The sequence below is a fragment of the Gopherus flavomarginatus genome, chromosome 16 (assembly GCF_025201925.1).
Source record: "Gopherus flavomarginatus isolate rGopFla2 chromosome 16, rGopFla2.mat.asm, whole genome shotgun sequence".
Lineage (NCBI taxonomy): Eukaryota > Metazoa > Chordata > Testudines > Testudinidae > Gopherus > Gopherus flavomarginatus.
In genome coordinates, this window is record NC_066632.1 from 24706107 (window position 1) to 24719888 (window position 13782).

General features: G+C 49.6%; 1 protein-coding gene across 18 annotated transcripts in view; it reads left to right on the plus strand.

Annotated features, from left to right (window-relative positions):
* Positions 1–13782, plus strand: part of R3HDM2 (R3H domain containing 2) — a 114313-nt gene that overhangs the window by 59985 nt on the left and 40546 nt on the right. For 16 of the 18 annotated variants that reach the window (XM_050925397.1, XM_050925398.1, XM_050925396.1 and 13 more), the window contains exons 2-5: positions 3540–3735; positions 9440–9481; positions 11142–11228; positions 12696–12822. In XM_050925397.1, the coding sequence (XP_050781354.1) occupies positions 3571–3735; positions 9440–9481; positions 11142–11228; positions 12696–12822 (421 nt within the window). In that variant the 5' untranslated portion in view covers positions 3540–3570. Of the gene's footprint in view, positions 1–2324; positions 2449–3536; positions 3736–9439; positions 9482–11141; positions 11229–12695; positions 12823–13782 lie in introns of all 18 variants that reach the window. The other 2 variants (XM_050925391.1, XM_050925400.1) reach the window with 2 other exon arrangements.

Consider the following 13782-nt stretch of genomic DNA (forward strand, 5'->3'; position numbering starts at 1 on the left):
TCTGTTCAATATCTTCATCAGTAGTTTAGATAACGGCCTAGAGAGTACATTTATAACGTTTGAAGATGATACTACGCTGGGAGGGGCTGCAAGTGTTTTGGAGGACAGGATTAAAATTCAAAATGATCTGGACAAACTGGAGAAAGGGTCTGATGTAAATAGGATGAAATTCAACAGTGACAAAAATGCAAAGTGCTCCACTTAGGAAGGAACCATCAGTTGCACGCATACAAAATGGGAAGTGATTGCCTAGGAAGCAGTGCTGCGGAAAGGGATTTGGGAGTCGTAGTGGATCACAAGCTAAATATGAGTGAAGACTGTTGCAAAAAAAACTGAACGTCATTCTGGGACATGAGAAGTAGTTCTGCTCTACTCCACATTGATTGGGCCTCAATCGGAATATTGCATCCAGTTCTGGGTGCCACATTTCAGGAAAGAGGTGGACAAACTGGAGAAAGTCCAGAGGAGAGCAGCAAAAATGATGGAAGACTCTAGAAAATGTGACCTGGGAGGGAAGATTGAAAACCTGGGTTTGTTTAGTCTGGAGAAGAGAAGACTAGGGGTGGGGAGAGAGAGAGATTATAACAGTTTTCAAGTACATAAAAGCTTATTACAAAGAAAAGGACAAAAAAATTGTTTCCTTTAACCTCTGAGGATAAGACAAGAAGCAATGGGCTTAAACTGCAGCAAGGGAGGCTTAGGTTGGACATGAGGAAAAACTTCCTAACTGTCGGTGGTTAAGCACTGGAACAAATTGCCTAGAGAGGTTGTGGAATCTCCCTCGTTGGAGGTTTTTAAGAACAGCTTAGACAAACACCTGTCAGGGATGGTCTAGTTATTCCATAATCCTGCCTTGAATGCAGGGAGTTGGGCTAAATGACCTATAAGGTCCCTTCCAGTTCTACATGTCTAAGGTTCACAGAGAGCTTCTGTTGCATATGAATTTCTGAAACCTTTGCCTCTGGATTTCTGGCTGCGTTTGCCAGAAGGATCAGCAGTTATCTTTCAGCGTTTTCACCCAGCGCCAAACTCAACAGGAGCCTGCGTGTAAAATGGCCATTGTCCTGATGGTCATATTCCTTTCCCCAGTATCCCCCAGAATGAATTTGAACCAGTAAATGTGACATTAGTAGGGGAGGGTAGCTGTGAAATGCAAGCTGTATTAGCATGTTAATTTAGAAGCCTCCACATCTCCTGCATAAATAAATAACGGGAGTAAAACGCTCTCCCTCCTGGGCTTGGGACGCGGAAATTGTTTCTGGACTCAGACTAGTGATTAGTATTTAAATGATTGGTGTTGCCAGGCCAGTAGCTGCAATAAAAGTGAAACCTGTGTTCCGTGTTCAGCAGGGCTACAAATTAAAGTGGAGCGAGGCTGAATTAGCCAGTGAATATTATCAGTTCCCGTGCAGAGCCAACAGTCAATAAATCTTGGTTGTATTTGACTCTTTTTCAGCCACGTTCTGCCAAAGTGATTATTAAGACTAGTGGATAAACGTCAGCTGTGCGTCCAGTTTCTAAGCTTACATATTTTTAGGTTTTTGCAGTAGTGGTGGAGGTCCCAGGATATTAGAGAGACAAAGTAGGTGAGGTAATGTCTTTTCTTGGACCATCTTCTGTTGGTGAAAGAGACCACCCTTCTAGCTTTTTGTATTCAAGCAGGCTCAGTCCCAGTGCAGACACGTTCTGTGCATTCCCATTTATATATCCCCTTCCAGTTGATCAGTAGGACAGATATCAGGCCGTATACTGAAAATGCAGCCACAGTATTTCAGAAGCATTGTCGTCCTTCGTGGGTGATTTATCCACCCCCAAATTTAGAAGAAACCTGTTCAAGTTACTAGCTCTGAAGCTTCATTACCTACCCATTTGACAAAGTTGACTTAAATTGCCGTTATTAGGTTTCAGAGTTAACCTGTATTTTGATGACTGGAAGCATAAGTCTTCCATCAGTTCTGTTGCGTCAGGCTGTCTGCCATCTCAGGCAGATGTCGCCGCGTTCAACTTTGAAAGGGTTTCTTTGCAACCATATCGGCTAGAAACTGTTGTTGTCAATCAAAAGCGTCTGTAGCAAATTCGGCAGGAAAGGGGGTGACGTGGCTTTGGAATACACTGGGCCCTGCCCATGCTGCCTCTGGTCTCTTCCAAACTGCAAGTTCAGAGACGGCTTTCTGAACTGATCTCTTGAGAAAGTTTAAGCAGGCAGGAAAATTAAATCTCCACCTAATGATATATTAATACTAATAATCACGCCTGGCTCTTTTGGTCCATAGCTCGCAAATCACTTTACAAAGAAGGTGAGTATCATTGTCCCTATTTTACAGATGGGGAAACTGAGGTGCGGGGCGATGAAGTGATTTTTAAGTGACTCACCCAACAGGCGAGTGACAGAGCCAGGAATTGAATTGAAGTCTCCTGCGTCCCGCTCGCTATCCACTAGGCCATGGGGTATGCTTTGCATTAGTGGCATTTCAGTTTACCCTTGCGAAGTTGCCAGCAAAATGACACGTCTGTCGAAAGTGTGTTTGCGCCTTCATGGAATCGCTGCAGTGAATGGTGATGAGTGAAATAAAACCGGTTTGCCTAGCGTCCATCCACGCCGATTACTCTGTTCTACAGCACAGGTGGTGCGTGTCTGGGTGGACTGAGTGGTGCTGTGTGTATTGGCGGCCTCTAAGGGTGATCCTCTGGACGTCAAGGGATTCGTGCCTCCAGTCAGTGCTGGATTAAGGTTGAAGCACTACAGGCCCGGCCACCTGGAATCGTGGTTATATCAGCATCTTAGCTTTCATTCAAACCTACTGCTCTGGGGGACGCTGCCTCAGCAGACGAGGCTCTGGGGGGGCGCACCTTCTCTGCCATCACCCTATCGTAGCTCTGCTGGGTGGCGTCAGCAGGAATCCCTGCCACACAGCCCTCTGCTTGGATGGGTGGAGGTGGAGTCCTTCCTCTGGGCAGAACTTAGTCTGCCTAGAGGTCTGGAGTGGTGGGATTGGGTTCCTTACCTGTTTAGAAGACAACACGTGTGTCTGGCCGCTGCTGCTGCTGTTACATGATGGGGGGGGCGGGGGCAGAGCCATGGAATGAGGGTGGGGCACAAACCACAGAATAGGGGTGGGACAGGAACCATAGAATAAGGGTTGGGCTTTGAAGTGCCCCTAGACATGCCCAGGATTGTCTTAATTAGAGCCTGGCTCCAGCTTCTCAGTTACAGAGAACCCCATAGCTTCTGCTCCAACAGTCGGCAAGTTTCTGGCTTGAGCATGCTGTTGGCAAAATGGGACTGCCTCCGAGAGGAGCGTGGGGGCCTGGAACCAGCTGGTGACAGCAAGTTGGACATGAATCCCACGTGCACTGAGGGGAATGGCTGCACAGGAAGTGTCATAGGGATGTCCCTGTGGGCATTTGAGCTAAGGAGGGAGCAGGGCCATCCCACGGGGCAAATTGTGAGCGAGTTGTCCAGGAGGCCAAGCTGTGAATTGGATCTTTCCCGTCATCCTGACTCCCGTCTCTCTGCCCCATCTCCTCTCATCCTGCAGGTGCCCATCGCTACACTGCATTGCACTGAAGATGTCTAACAGCAACACGACGCAAGAGACACTGGAAATAATGAAAGAGTCGGAAAAAAAGCTGGTGGAGGAATCTGTGAACAAAAACAAATTTGTATCCAGGTCACCGAGCAAGGAAGAGGTTGAGAAGGAAGGGGAGGAGGCCAACGTACGGCAGGAGTCTCAGGTAAGAACATGGCACCTTTTCATCCTCCAGTCCCAGCGTTACCATTATGAGAGGCAATGGCAAACTGGCCCAATTTGTGGAGGCTCTCATTGCACCCCACTAGCCACCCCAACCATTTGATGCTTTTGCAAAGGCTGGAAATGTTTGCATGAAACATCCACCTAGTTAGGACGGAGATCCTGCCTGGAAAGGGTTATGCAGGTTTTGCTGTCTCGTTGAGGCAGGTGGTTCAGTACCCTACCCAGATGGACGTAAGGAAAGAGGGAGTGGCTCTGCAGAGAGACAGAGAGGATATTGTGTGTGGACTGAGCAGTCCTCAGGGAGGAACCCAAGTTTTGAGCTGAATTGGATCGTCTCGGGGTTTTCTTTAACAAGCCAACCCTCTTGCAGGAAGTGGGTGAGTTTGGAATTCAGCTAGGGGGCCAGATCCTCAGCTTGTGGAAATCAGCATCACTCCAGTGAAATCACTGGAGTAACCACTAAGTCATGTCCCCTCTCTGTGCCTCTTTCTCCTAACTGTTGTGTCTATTTAGCCTGTAAGCTGTTCGGGGCAGGACCTGTCTCTTACTGTGTGCCCCATACAATGCCTAGCACAATGGAGCCTGATCGCAGCTGTGGTCTCTAGGCACTGCTGAGATACAGACCAACTGGCACCAGCTGGCCTAGGGCGTGGGCGTGTTTTGTCAAGCATGCTGAGAAAGGCACCAGGGGACAGACTCCAGCTTTCTCAGAACAGGCTCCCAAGATTGGCATGGAAGGGAAGGTTTGGAAAGATCCCAAAATGGATCTTGCTGAAGCTGCATCCATCTCTGTGTGAAACACGGCGATTTGTGGTAACGTACCACTTAAAGGTGCTTCCGTTGTACTTCACACTGAAGCGGGAAATGTTGGCCTTGCTGCTGGATGGTAGTCGCTGTGATCGTAATGTGTTTGGGATGATACACGGCGTGATTCTGTGCTTGAAATTCAGTGGCTGGCGCTAGATTTCCTATATAAACTGGCATACAAGCGCCATCGCTGTGCAGAAATAGGCCAGGACACTGCCACTTTAAGATGAATGGGGTAGAAGGGGGTTTGTCCAGCTCCAAATGAAGCCGCAGCAATTGACACCCCACCACTGTGATTCATTTCCCCTTGATTGCTATGGCAGCAGGTGCTGCTGAGTCATTGCCTGTCTTGGGACCCCCGCTCAGAGCTCACCTGGCCCTCAGTTTGTTCCACTGCTTCTACTAACCCCGTCCCAACCTCAGGTACCTCTCACCACTCTGCTCCCTGTGGTCTTGCTAAGTGGAGTTGTGGCATCTCTGACGGGATCAGCGCTTGCAGCAGGGTGGCTTCCCAGTTCTAGCGGTCAGTCTGTGGAAAGGATGCTGAGCGTCTGATGCTCGTTGCCTTTGGCCGTTCCCTTCACCTCTGGGTTTAGCGTGCGTTTGCTTGTTAAATGGCTCGTTAGCTTTTCTAGGCTTGGACTTTGGCTGAGAGGACAGAGCTCCTTGCAGTGCGGCGTCTCTTCTGGCAGCTCCCAGCCAGCTCATCTTTAAAGGAGTTTGTCTGTCTTGCGCATTCAGGGAAAGTCCCCATGTGATGTTGTTGATATAAATGGGGACCATATAGAACATGGTTTGCAGCCAAGGTCCTGTAGCGGCACCAAATCTCATGTAAAGGGGGTCATATAAGGTGTCTAAGAACAGGTTATGGGTTGCTGGTTATGATTATGCTGTCTGTATGTATGTGTCATTTTGTAGTTGAAGTTATGAGTATTGGCTCTATCCTGTCTGTATTTCAAATTTGTGCTGTGCTTCTGAGAGACACCCCAGACAAGTTGGTGTTAGCTCTGCCTAGCCTGCTTGATGTCCCATTAAGGACCATCAGCTACACAACTGACCCATGGAGAGAAGGCAGATACGCCTTGTAACTCAGCAAAGTATGCAGGGACTGGCCCATGTGACTCCAGACTCTATTTTGCTGTAACTTTCCACAGTAAGAACAAAGAGGTTCTTATACCTGGAAAAGCCTATGTAAGGCTGCCACCTCATCTCCATCTGGTCTTCAATCCTGCTTCTTACCTCTGGAGGGACTTTGCTACAAACTGAAGCTCTGCACAAAGGACTGATGACCCATCCCAGCAGGGGATGTTCTCCAGAGACTTGATTTAAACTTGCAGTTTACTCCATCACTGCTACAAGCCTGAACTAAGAACTTTGCCATTGCTGTATGTAATTGATTCCATTTAACCAGTTCTAGCTCTCATCTCTATCTTTTTTCTTTTATGAATAAACCTTTAGATTTTAGATTCTAGAGGATTGGCAACAGCCTGATTTGTGGGTAAGATCTGATGTGTATATTGACCTGGGTCTGGGGCTTGGTCCTTTGGGATCGAGAGAACCGTTTTCTTTTATTGGGGTGTTGGTTTTCATAACTCATCCCCAGGATGGGTGGCACTGGTGCTGATACTGGGAAACTGGAGTGTCTAAGGAAATTGCTTATGTGTCTTGTGGTTAGTCAGTGGGGTGAAACCAAAGTCCTCTTTGTCTGGCTGGTTTGGTTTGCCTTAGAAGTGGAAAAACCCCAGCCTTGGGCTGTAACTGCCCTGTTTAAGCAATTGGTCCTGAACTGGCACTCTCAGTTGGGTCCTGCCAGAACCGTATCGTCACATCCCACTCCCCTTGGTGCCAGCGCCCCGGCTGAGCCTCGTGGTCCCGCTGAGCTGCAATGCGTGCTCTGCGACGAGGTGCTGTTTATAAGCGGGCCCTGCGAGCCTGGTCATGAGGTCCACTGCGAGGCTTCTGGCATGGAGATGAATGCGTCAGTACACGTGTCAGATGGCATTTGCCGAGCAGAGACGCTCGTGCTGCAGGTTCTGCCTCCGGGGGCCATCGCAACCGAGCGCTCCCCTTCAGCTCCCGCAACTTGGGAGCGCCCAGCGCCAGGCAGATGGTAGGCTTCTTTACAAGACCTCGTCACCGAGCTGCTCTGCAAGCCTGTGGTGGGGAGGACTTCGGCTGCTTCAGATCGCAGGAGGGGACCGCAAAGAGAAGCCACGGCTGCAGCTGATTTTAAGGGAGGAAAAGTAAGACTACCAAATAAAATACCACTGTCTGGAAGTGAGGCCTGTGAAAGGAGCAATACCACCGTTTGCACAGTTCCATGGGGTGACCTGGGGTCAGGGCTGATTTGCAGAGGGGCTGAGGGTGCTCTGACAGTCGAGCTTCGCGCCTTCCCTCAGTGGGCCTGTGACTGTAGTGGGGGTGGTGTTATTGCCTCCTCGTGAGGCTTTCTGCAGATTTGCAGAGCACTGAGACGTGCCTCCATGACCCGGCTGGAGAAGTGCAGAGGGGGCTGCTTGTGACAGTAGGCGCTGCTGAAGCTTGTCGTAAAGGGATCTGTCCAGAGTAGATGGTGAAAGGCCCCTGCTTCTCTGACTTGAGTGAGAAGGCTCATGGTAAGTGAATCTCTGCTGCAGACCTGGCCTGTGTGCCCCCCTGTGTTGACAACCTGATTTACTACATGTATCGGAGTCCTTAGGAGCCCCAGGCATGGCCCACAACTCGACTGTGCCAGGCGCTGTACAAACACAGGACGAAAAAGCAATCTGTGCCCCAAAGAGCTGACAATCCATGTGTAAGATGAGACAACAGACAGACGGGGAAATGATGAGACAGTGCCTGAGCTCCTGAAGCCTTATTCTTTGCGCTACCTAAAGACGCTGGTTCTGAAGCGTTGCTGAGCTCTGCATTTCATGCTACCCTGTATGATGCTCTGGGAGGCTCGGCTGGGCAGGGTAAGGACTTTTCTCCTAGATTTCCCAGCCTGTCCCTCCCCAGCAGCTGCCCCCGAGTCACCGTTTGCACAGTTCCATGGATGATGTGAAGGGTTTTCGTGGTTACTTTTTGGACTCAGGATCTTTCTCTATAGGACAGACTCTGTGCTGTGATCTGGCGAAAGCTCAAGGAGGTAAATTGCCAGACTTTTTTGATCCCAACCACAGCCCTGGCTGCTAAACGGTGAGTGAAACAGGAGTGTCACCAGAAAGCACATGCACAGTCGACACCAGAAGGGGGGTCCTCTGAGCCCAGACAATTTAGGTCTGCTTGAGGCTCCAGACTCGACTCCTTGCTGTGGGAGCCAGTGGAGGGAAACCTGCATAGCAGACAGAAAGGAGCGAGAGCTCCCTGGCGTTCCGGAAGAGATTGTGAGCACTGAGTGATCCCTCTCCAGAGAATCTTCTTGCAAGAAGTTCTGTAGCAAAGTTACCTCATGGCCTGTGATCTGAGTCTGGGAGCGGTTTGGCTAGCACTTGCTAGACCCCACCTCTCTTTGTTCTGGTGGCCTGCAATCCTCTCATCGCTCTGCAGCCGTTCTCCTTCCAGCTGTCATCAGACGGCCGCAGTACGGTGCCGAAGCAGAGTGAGGGGCATCGACTTTTATCAGAGATTTGGGTTGTTCCGCTGAGAAAAGCTCTACTAGAAAGGAAACCTTCCCAGGCAGACTTAGGTGGTACGTCCCCATCTAACTGTCCTGGCTTAGCGAGGTAGGAGCCAGAATCCTCGTGCTGACTACCCAGAGCTGCGTCATTTCAGTGACAAATCAATCCGGCGCTTCCTGGGAACTTGCTATGCGTACGATGGGGAAATGTTAACATCCGCTGCTTGTACATCCCTTGTGTGTGTGTCTCTGCTTCCGAGGGCTTTAAACGGCAGCGAGGGCTGCTGCAGGTGGCAGATCCTGAAACGCTAGTTCTTCATAGGACCTGGAAGGCAGACTCTGAACACATTGTGGCAGACTTCACATCTGTTGAGGTTGAACTAGAAAGAAGGTATTGTTTCCACTCCAGCCAGCCCCGTCAGATACGCATCCCTACTCCCCATTGCGAGTAAATAACGTTTCATTGTTATACTGCAAAGACAAGGTGGGAGAGGCAATATCTTTTATTGGTGAATGAGACGTCGGTCCAATAAAAGACATTACTTCACTCACCTTGTCTCTTTCATATCCTGGCACACCGCAGCCAATCATTCTAATGCTCTCATCTCTCCGCGGAATATCTCATTCAGCATCTCTCAGCAGGAAAGTTGGTCTGCTCCTGGGATGCTAGAGGGAGCCGGCGCTAAACATCTGCCATGTGCAAGTTTCAGACTCTGGGCTGGGGTGGGGAGGGGGCCCCAGACAGGCTGGATTTACGACCTTTCATTTCATGCTCCTGTTCAGTCTTTAACTGGGGCCTCGTCACAGGCCTGGTGATCAGGCCTACCCAGGTCCTGGCTTCGATTGGCTTTATAATTCATGATGACAAATTTGTGAAGGGAGATGAACCTTGTGCTTCAGGGTTTAAAATAATCTCTTTTTATTAGAGACCATGGGTGGGGGCAGATTATCCCACATCTGCTACTAGGATTTTTTTTGCACCTTCCTCTGAAGCACCAGGTGCCGTGCACTGGCGGAGATGGGCAGACTTCACTGCACTATAGGGACCAGGGGTCTGAGCCCGTCTGCTGATTCCTCTGCGAATGTTTGTCTCTTCGGGTCTGACAGGCAGCTGTGGGCGACCGTCTGTGCTGCCTCCTTTAGGATCCGCTTGCTTCTGTTGCCACCAGAGAGATTTGGCCTGGAACGTGCTGCGTACACGGTGGGATTTGGACAACCCCATGATGCGTCACTGTAGGTTCAGATTAAACCTCCCACTTTCTCTTTCCTCTCTCCACAGAGGCGAACTTCAAATCATGGACACGCCAGAAAAAGAGCCAAGGTAGGAGACCTTCCCCTTCCCCTCCTCCCCATCCTTCCCAACCCCCCCGGCCTGCCTTCTGTGGGAGCACTGAGCTACTGGGGGAAGAGGGTTTGAGCCCCACACTGATCCCAGAACTCCACGATCCTCCAGTTAGCGCTTCTGGAACTGGCCATTAAACCAGTTCCCCAGCTATCAGCTCCCTGCCTCCTCGAGCCAAGCGCAGCAGCTGTTTGGACACCTCGCTGGCTTGTTTTGCTCTCTCTTATTACACTGACAGCCTGCACTCAAGCCCCAGGGACCCTGAAAAGCCACTGGGCCGTTCTGCACTTTCAGTGCCCTCCACGGAGTCCTGTGGCTATGAAACTCCAGAAGGGAATTCGCTTGTCCGGTTAGTTGGTGGGGTGGCTGTTTACCTGGATACATCTGTGTTCTGCCCAACTAAGGACATTCACCTACCAGTTGACCCAGCGGAGGAGTGAATTTTCACCCCGTTAAAATAAGAGTGAAAAATATAAGTGGAAAATAATGTTTTGGATCCATCTAGTTACACCTATTTTTCCCTCCTCTTCAGAGGATATTGTGGCACAAGCCGTCTTATCACATATGATTTTAATCTATTTCCTGCTCCACTCTCTTTATTTAGCAGACAAAGGCCTGACAAAATCCAGTGGCTGGAATTTGAAGCTAAACAAATTCCAAGTGGAAACAAGACGTAGGTTTTTAGCAGTGAGGGTAACGAGCCATTGGAACGACTTCCCAAGGGCTGTGGCAGATTCTCGGTCACTGGCGATTTTTTCATAAAGATTGAACGTTTTTCTAAAGGAGATGCTGTAGTTCAAGTGGGTGATTTCAAGGAGGTCCCAGGAGGTCACTCTCGATGATCAGGGTGGTCCCATCTGGCCTTAGGATGGTTGACTGAAAGCAACAGGGCTGGAGTAATCTGCCCAATGGCATCCTTCTTTCTTCATTAGTACCCTGTGTGGTGGTCAGACAACATGATTTAATGGTCTCATTTGGCCTTAATCTGGGAATGCATCCAGCAGCCAGGAAGGCTAGTGCTCCGGTGACCCCCTCCCATGGTGGAGGAGAGCCCATGCTACGCTCAGCCCTGCTCCCCAGAGCCGGAGCTCCCCAGGATCTTGGGTGGTTGGGTGACACGTTTTGGGCTGAGAGTCCGGAAGCGTTATAAAAGCGTTACTTTGAACCCGAAGTTGTCGAGCAGGCAGGTACGCTGGAAATGGGATGGCAGCCGTTTAGTTAAACCAAGGAAAGCAGAAACATCACTTCCTGCTGCGGAAGACTTAGTCAGTTTCAGGGTTTAAAACTTGGCAGGTTGTTTGGTATGTGGGCTTGCAGAGGTGGAAGCAGGCTGTGTAACTAACTGCTCAGCGAGATTTCATGCTAACAGAGGCTAAGTGGTACGGTAGATTAGCACAACAGCCGTTCGCCTCAAGTTTGGGGGGAGTCAGTCTCAATTAAGGTCTCTAGAAAAGATTAATTTGTTGCCCTCACACCCACAAACCTCTGCTTTTGCATGTGTTACTGCCGGCTCCGAGAATTTGCATTTTAGCTGGCATGTCATTGTGATGCAGCAGTTTAATTGGCGCTGGTGAAGTGAGTGGCTTAGTCGCACGTCAGAGTGAGCTTGAGACGCACGTGGTGTTTCTTTGTATTTCAGTCTAATTCAAAGCTCAAGCTGGTCAGGAGCCTGGCAGTGTGTGAAGAATCCTCCAACCTGTTTGTGGATGGGCCCTTGGAAGCCCAGGTAGGCCAAGATTTAGCCAGGTCCTAAAACGTGAGCACTTTTTTTTCAGTGCTGGTCCCAGGGAGAACTGCTCCTGGCAATGGCTCTGTTTCCTAGGTCGCATCACAGAACAAGCTAGGGGGCGAGTCCCTTGCTTGTCGGCACATTCTTGCACTAGCTGGTATAAATAGCAGAGTAGCCACAGCAGCATGGGAGGTGGCTGCAGAAGAACAGCAGAGCCATGCCGAGTACAAAGCCACCTGAGACCAGGGCCTCGTGCCTTCACTGCAGCTACCCATGCTACCGGGACTATCCTGCTATTTATACTCACACCAGCTCGCTGATATAGACAAGCCGTTTGCTTTGTGTGCAAAGGCATCGTAAGTAACAACTTAACTGCCCTCCCCAAACCAACATGAATCCCAGCGCAGTAGATCGAGTGGGGTCCCACAGGGATCAGCGCTGGGTCCGCTTCTGTTCAATATCTTCATCAGTGATTTAGATAATGGCCTAGTTAACGGTTGTGGATGATACCAAGCTGGGAGAGGTTGTAAGTGCTTTGGAGGAGAGGATTAAAATTCAGAATGATCTGGACAAACTGGAGAAAGGGTCTGAGGTAAATAGGATGAACGTCAATAAGGACAAATGCAAAGTGCTCCACTTAGGAAGGAACCAAATGACAGCCTAGGAAGGAGCACTGCGGAAAGGGATCTGGAGGAAGCTACATATGAATGCACAGTGTAATGCTGTTGCAAAAAAAGCAAACATCCTTCTGGGCTGCATTAGCAGGAGCATTGTAAGCAAGACAGGAGAAGTAATTCTCCCGCTCTGCTCCGCGCTGGTTAGGCCTCAGCTGGAGTATTGTGTCCAGTTCTGGGCCCCACATTTCAAGAAGGATGTGGAAAAATTGGACAAAGTCCAGAAAAGAGCAACGAGAATGATGAAAGGTCTAGAAAAGGTGACCTGGGGGGGGGGGAGATTGAAAACCTGGGTTTGTTTAGTCTGGAGAAGAGATGACTGAGAGAGGACGTAACAGTTTTCAAGTACATAGAAGGTCGTTAGAAGGGGGAGGGAGAAAAAATTGTTCTCCATAACCTCTGGGGATAGGACAAGAAGCAGTGGGCTTAAATTTCAGCAAGGGCAGTTTAGGTTGGATATTAGGAAAAACTGCCTGGCTGTCAGGGTGGTTAAGCACTGGAATAAATTGCCCAGGGAGGTTCTGGAATCTCCGTCACTGGAGATTTTTAAGAGCAGGTTGGACAAACACCTGTCAGGGATGGTCTAGATAATACTGAGCCCAGCCACGAGTGCAGGGGACTGGACTAGATGGCCATCAAGGTCCCCTCCAGTCCTGTGATTCTGTGACTTAGCTATCAAGTGCGTGTTCCCTGGTGCTGCTCACACCAGCCTCTGTGCATGGAATCCAAAGAGCCACAAGGACACGTTTGGGGCGTTGAGCTCAACGAAGTGCTGTTTGCTTCTGTCTAGGACATTATTCAGTTGCATGTCAGTTGCCCCTCGGACAAGGAAGAGGAGAAGTCGACAAAAGATGGGCCCGAGAAAGAGGAAAAAGACAAGAATAAGGAGAAGGCACCAAGGAAAATGCTTTCCAGAGGTTGGTGCACTGGCGTGGGACTGCTGGAGTCTGCTTCCTGGGTTCTGACAGCCGGGACTCAGCCGATCTCCGTTGGGGTTTTGTTATAACTTCATTTGCAGGGGAGAGCGTTCCTGTAAACTGGAATATGCTCTACCGGACACCCCAGTGCAGGATGGTGTAGTAAATCCTGCTTCAGCACGGGGGGCTGGACTAGCTGACACCTCAAGGTCCCGTCCAGCCAATGTTTCTATAGCTCTGTGACATGTGGCTCCCTTTTATGGTCTTGGAGATCGGGATGTTTTGGAATGATACAGCTACAAACAACCCCACCCCAGAGAAGTTCCTGTTTGAGTTTCTCTTTGTGAAACTTACCAATAAAGACGGGGTTGTAGAGGGGGTTTGGGAGACGTCCAACCCAGAGGCTTTATACAAATTCCCTTTTTAAAATTTAGGGACATAAACGTGGTTGAAAGAGCAAAGTTTAAAATTTGCATCCAGAGAGCGAATCATACCTGAAATCCTGCCGCTGAGAGTCGTTCTTCTGCCAGCTCCGCTGTATTGGGGCAGGTGAAATGTCCCATATGGCTTTTCTGCTACCACTTTAAAGAAGGATATTCACGGTGAAGTGACCGCTGAGGTCTAGGGTACAAAAGTCATTCACATGGAAGGCTTCTGAGTGTCCACGTTTGGGCAGTAGAGGGCATCCCACTAGCACTGCTCAGGGGGTGACCTGTTTAACAGTGTAGCCGGGGGGGGAGGCACTGAGAATATCGGGCTCTTGCAGATTTCTTTTCAGCCTCCTTAACTTTTGCATGAAGACTTTTACTTCTCTGAATGTTAAATAGATTTTTAGAATGAAAACGTTCGGCGTTCCCTTCTCTAACTGCTGTCTGCAATGCTTTGCAAGCTGTTTTATTCTGGGTCTTTGTGGGTTCTTATAGAGCCCCGGTGACCAGATGTGTATTCATGTTTTAATCT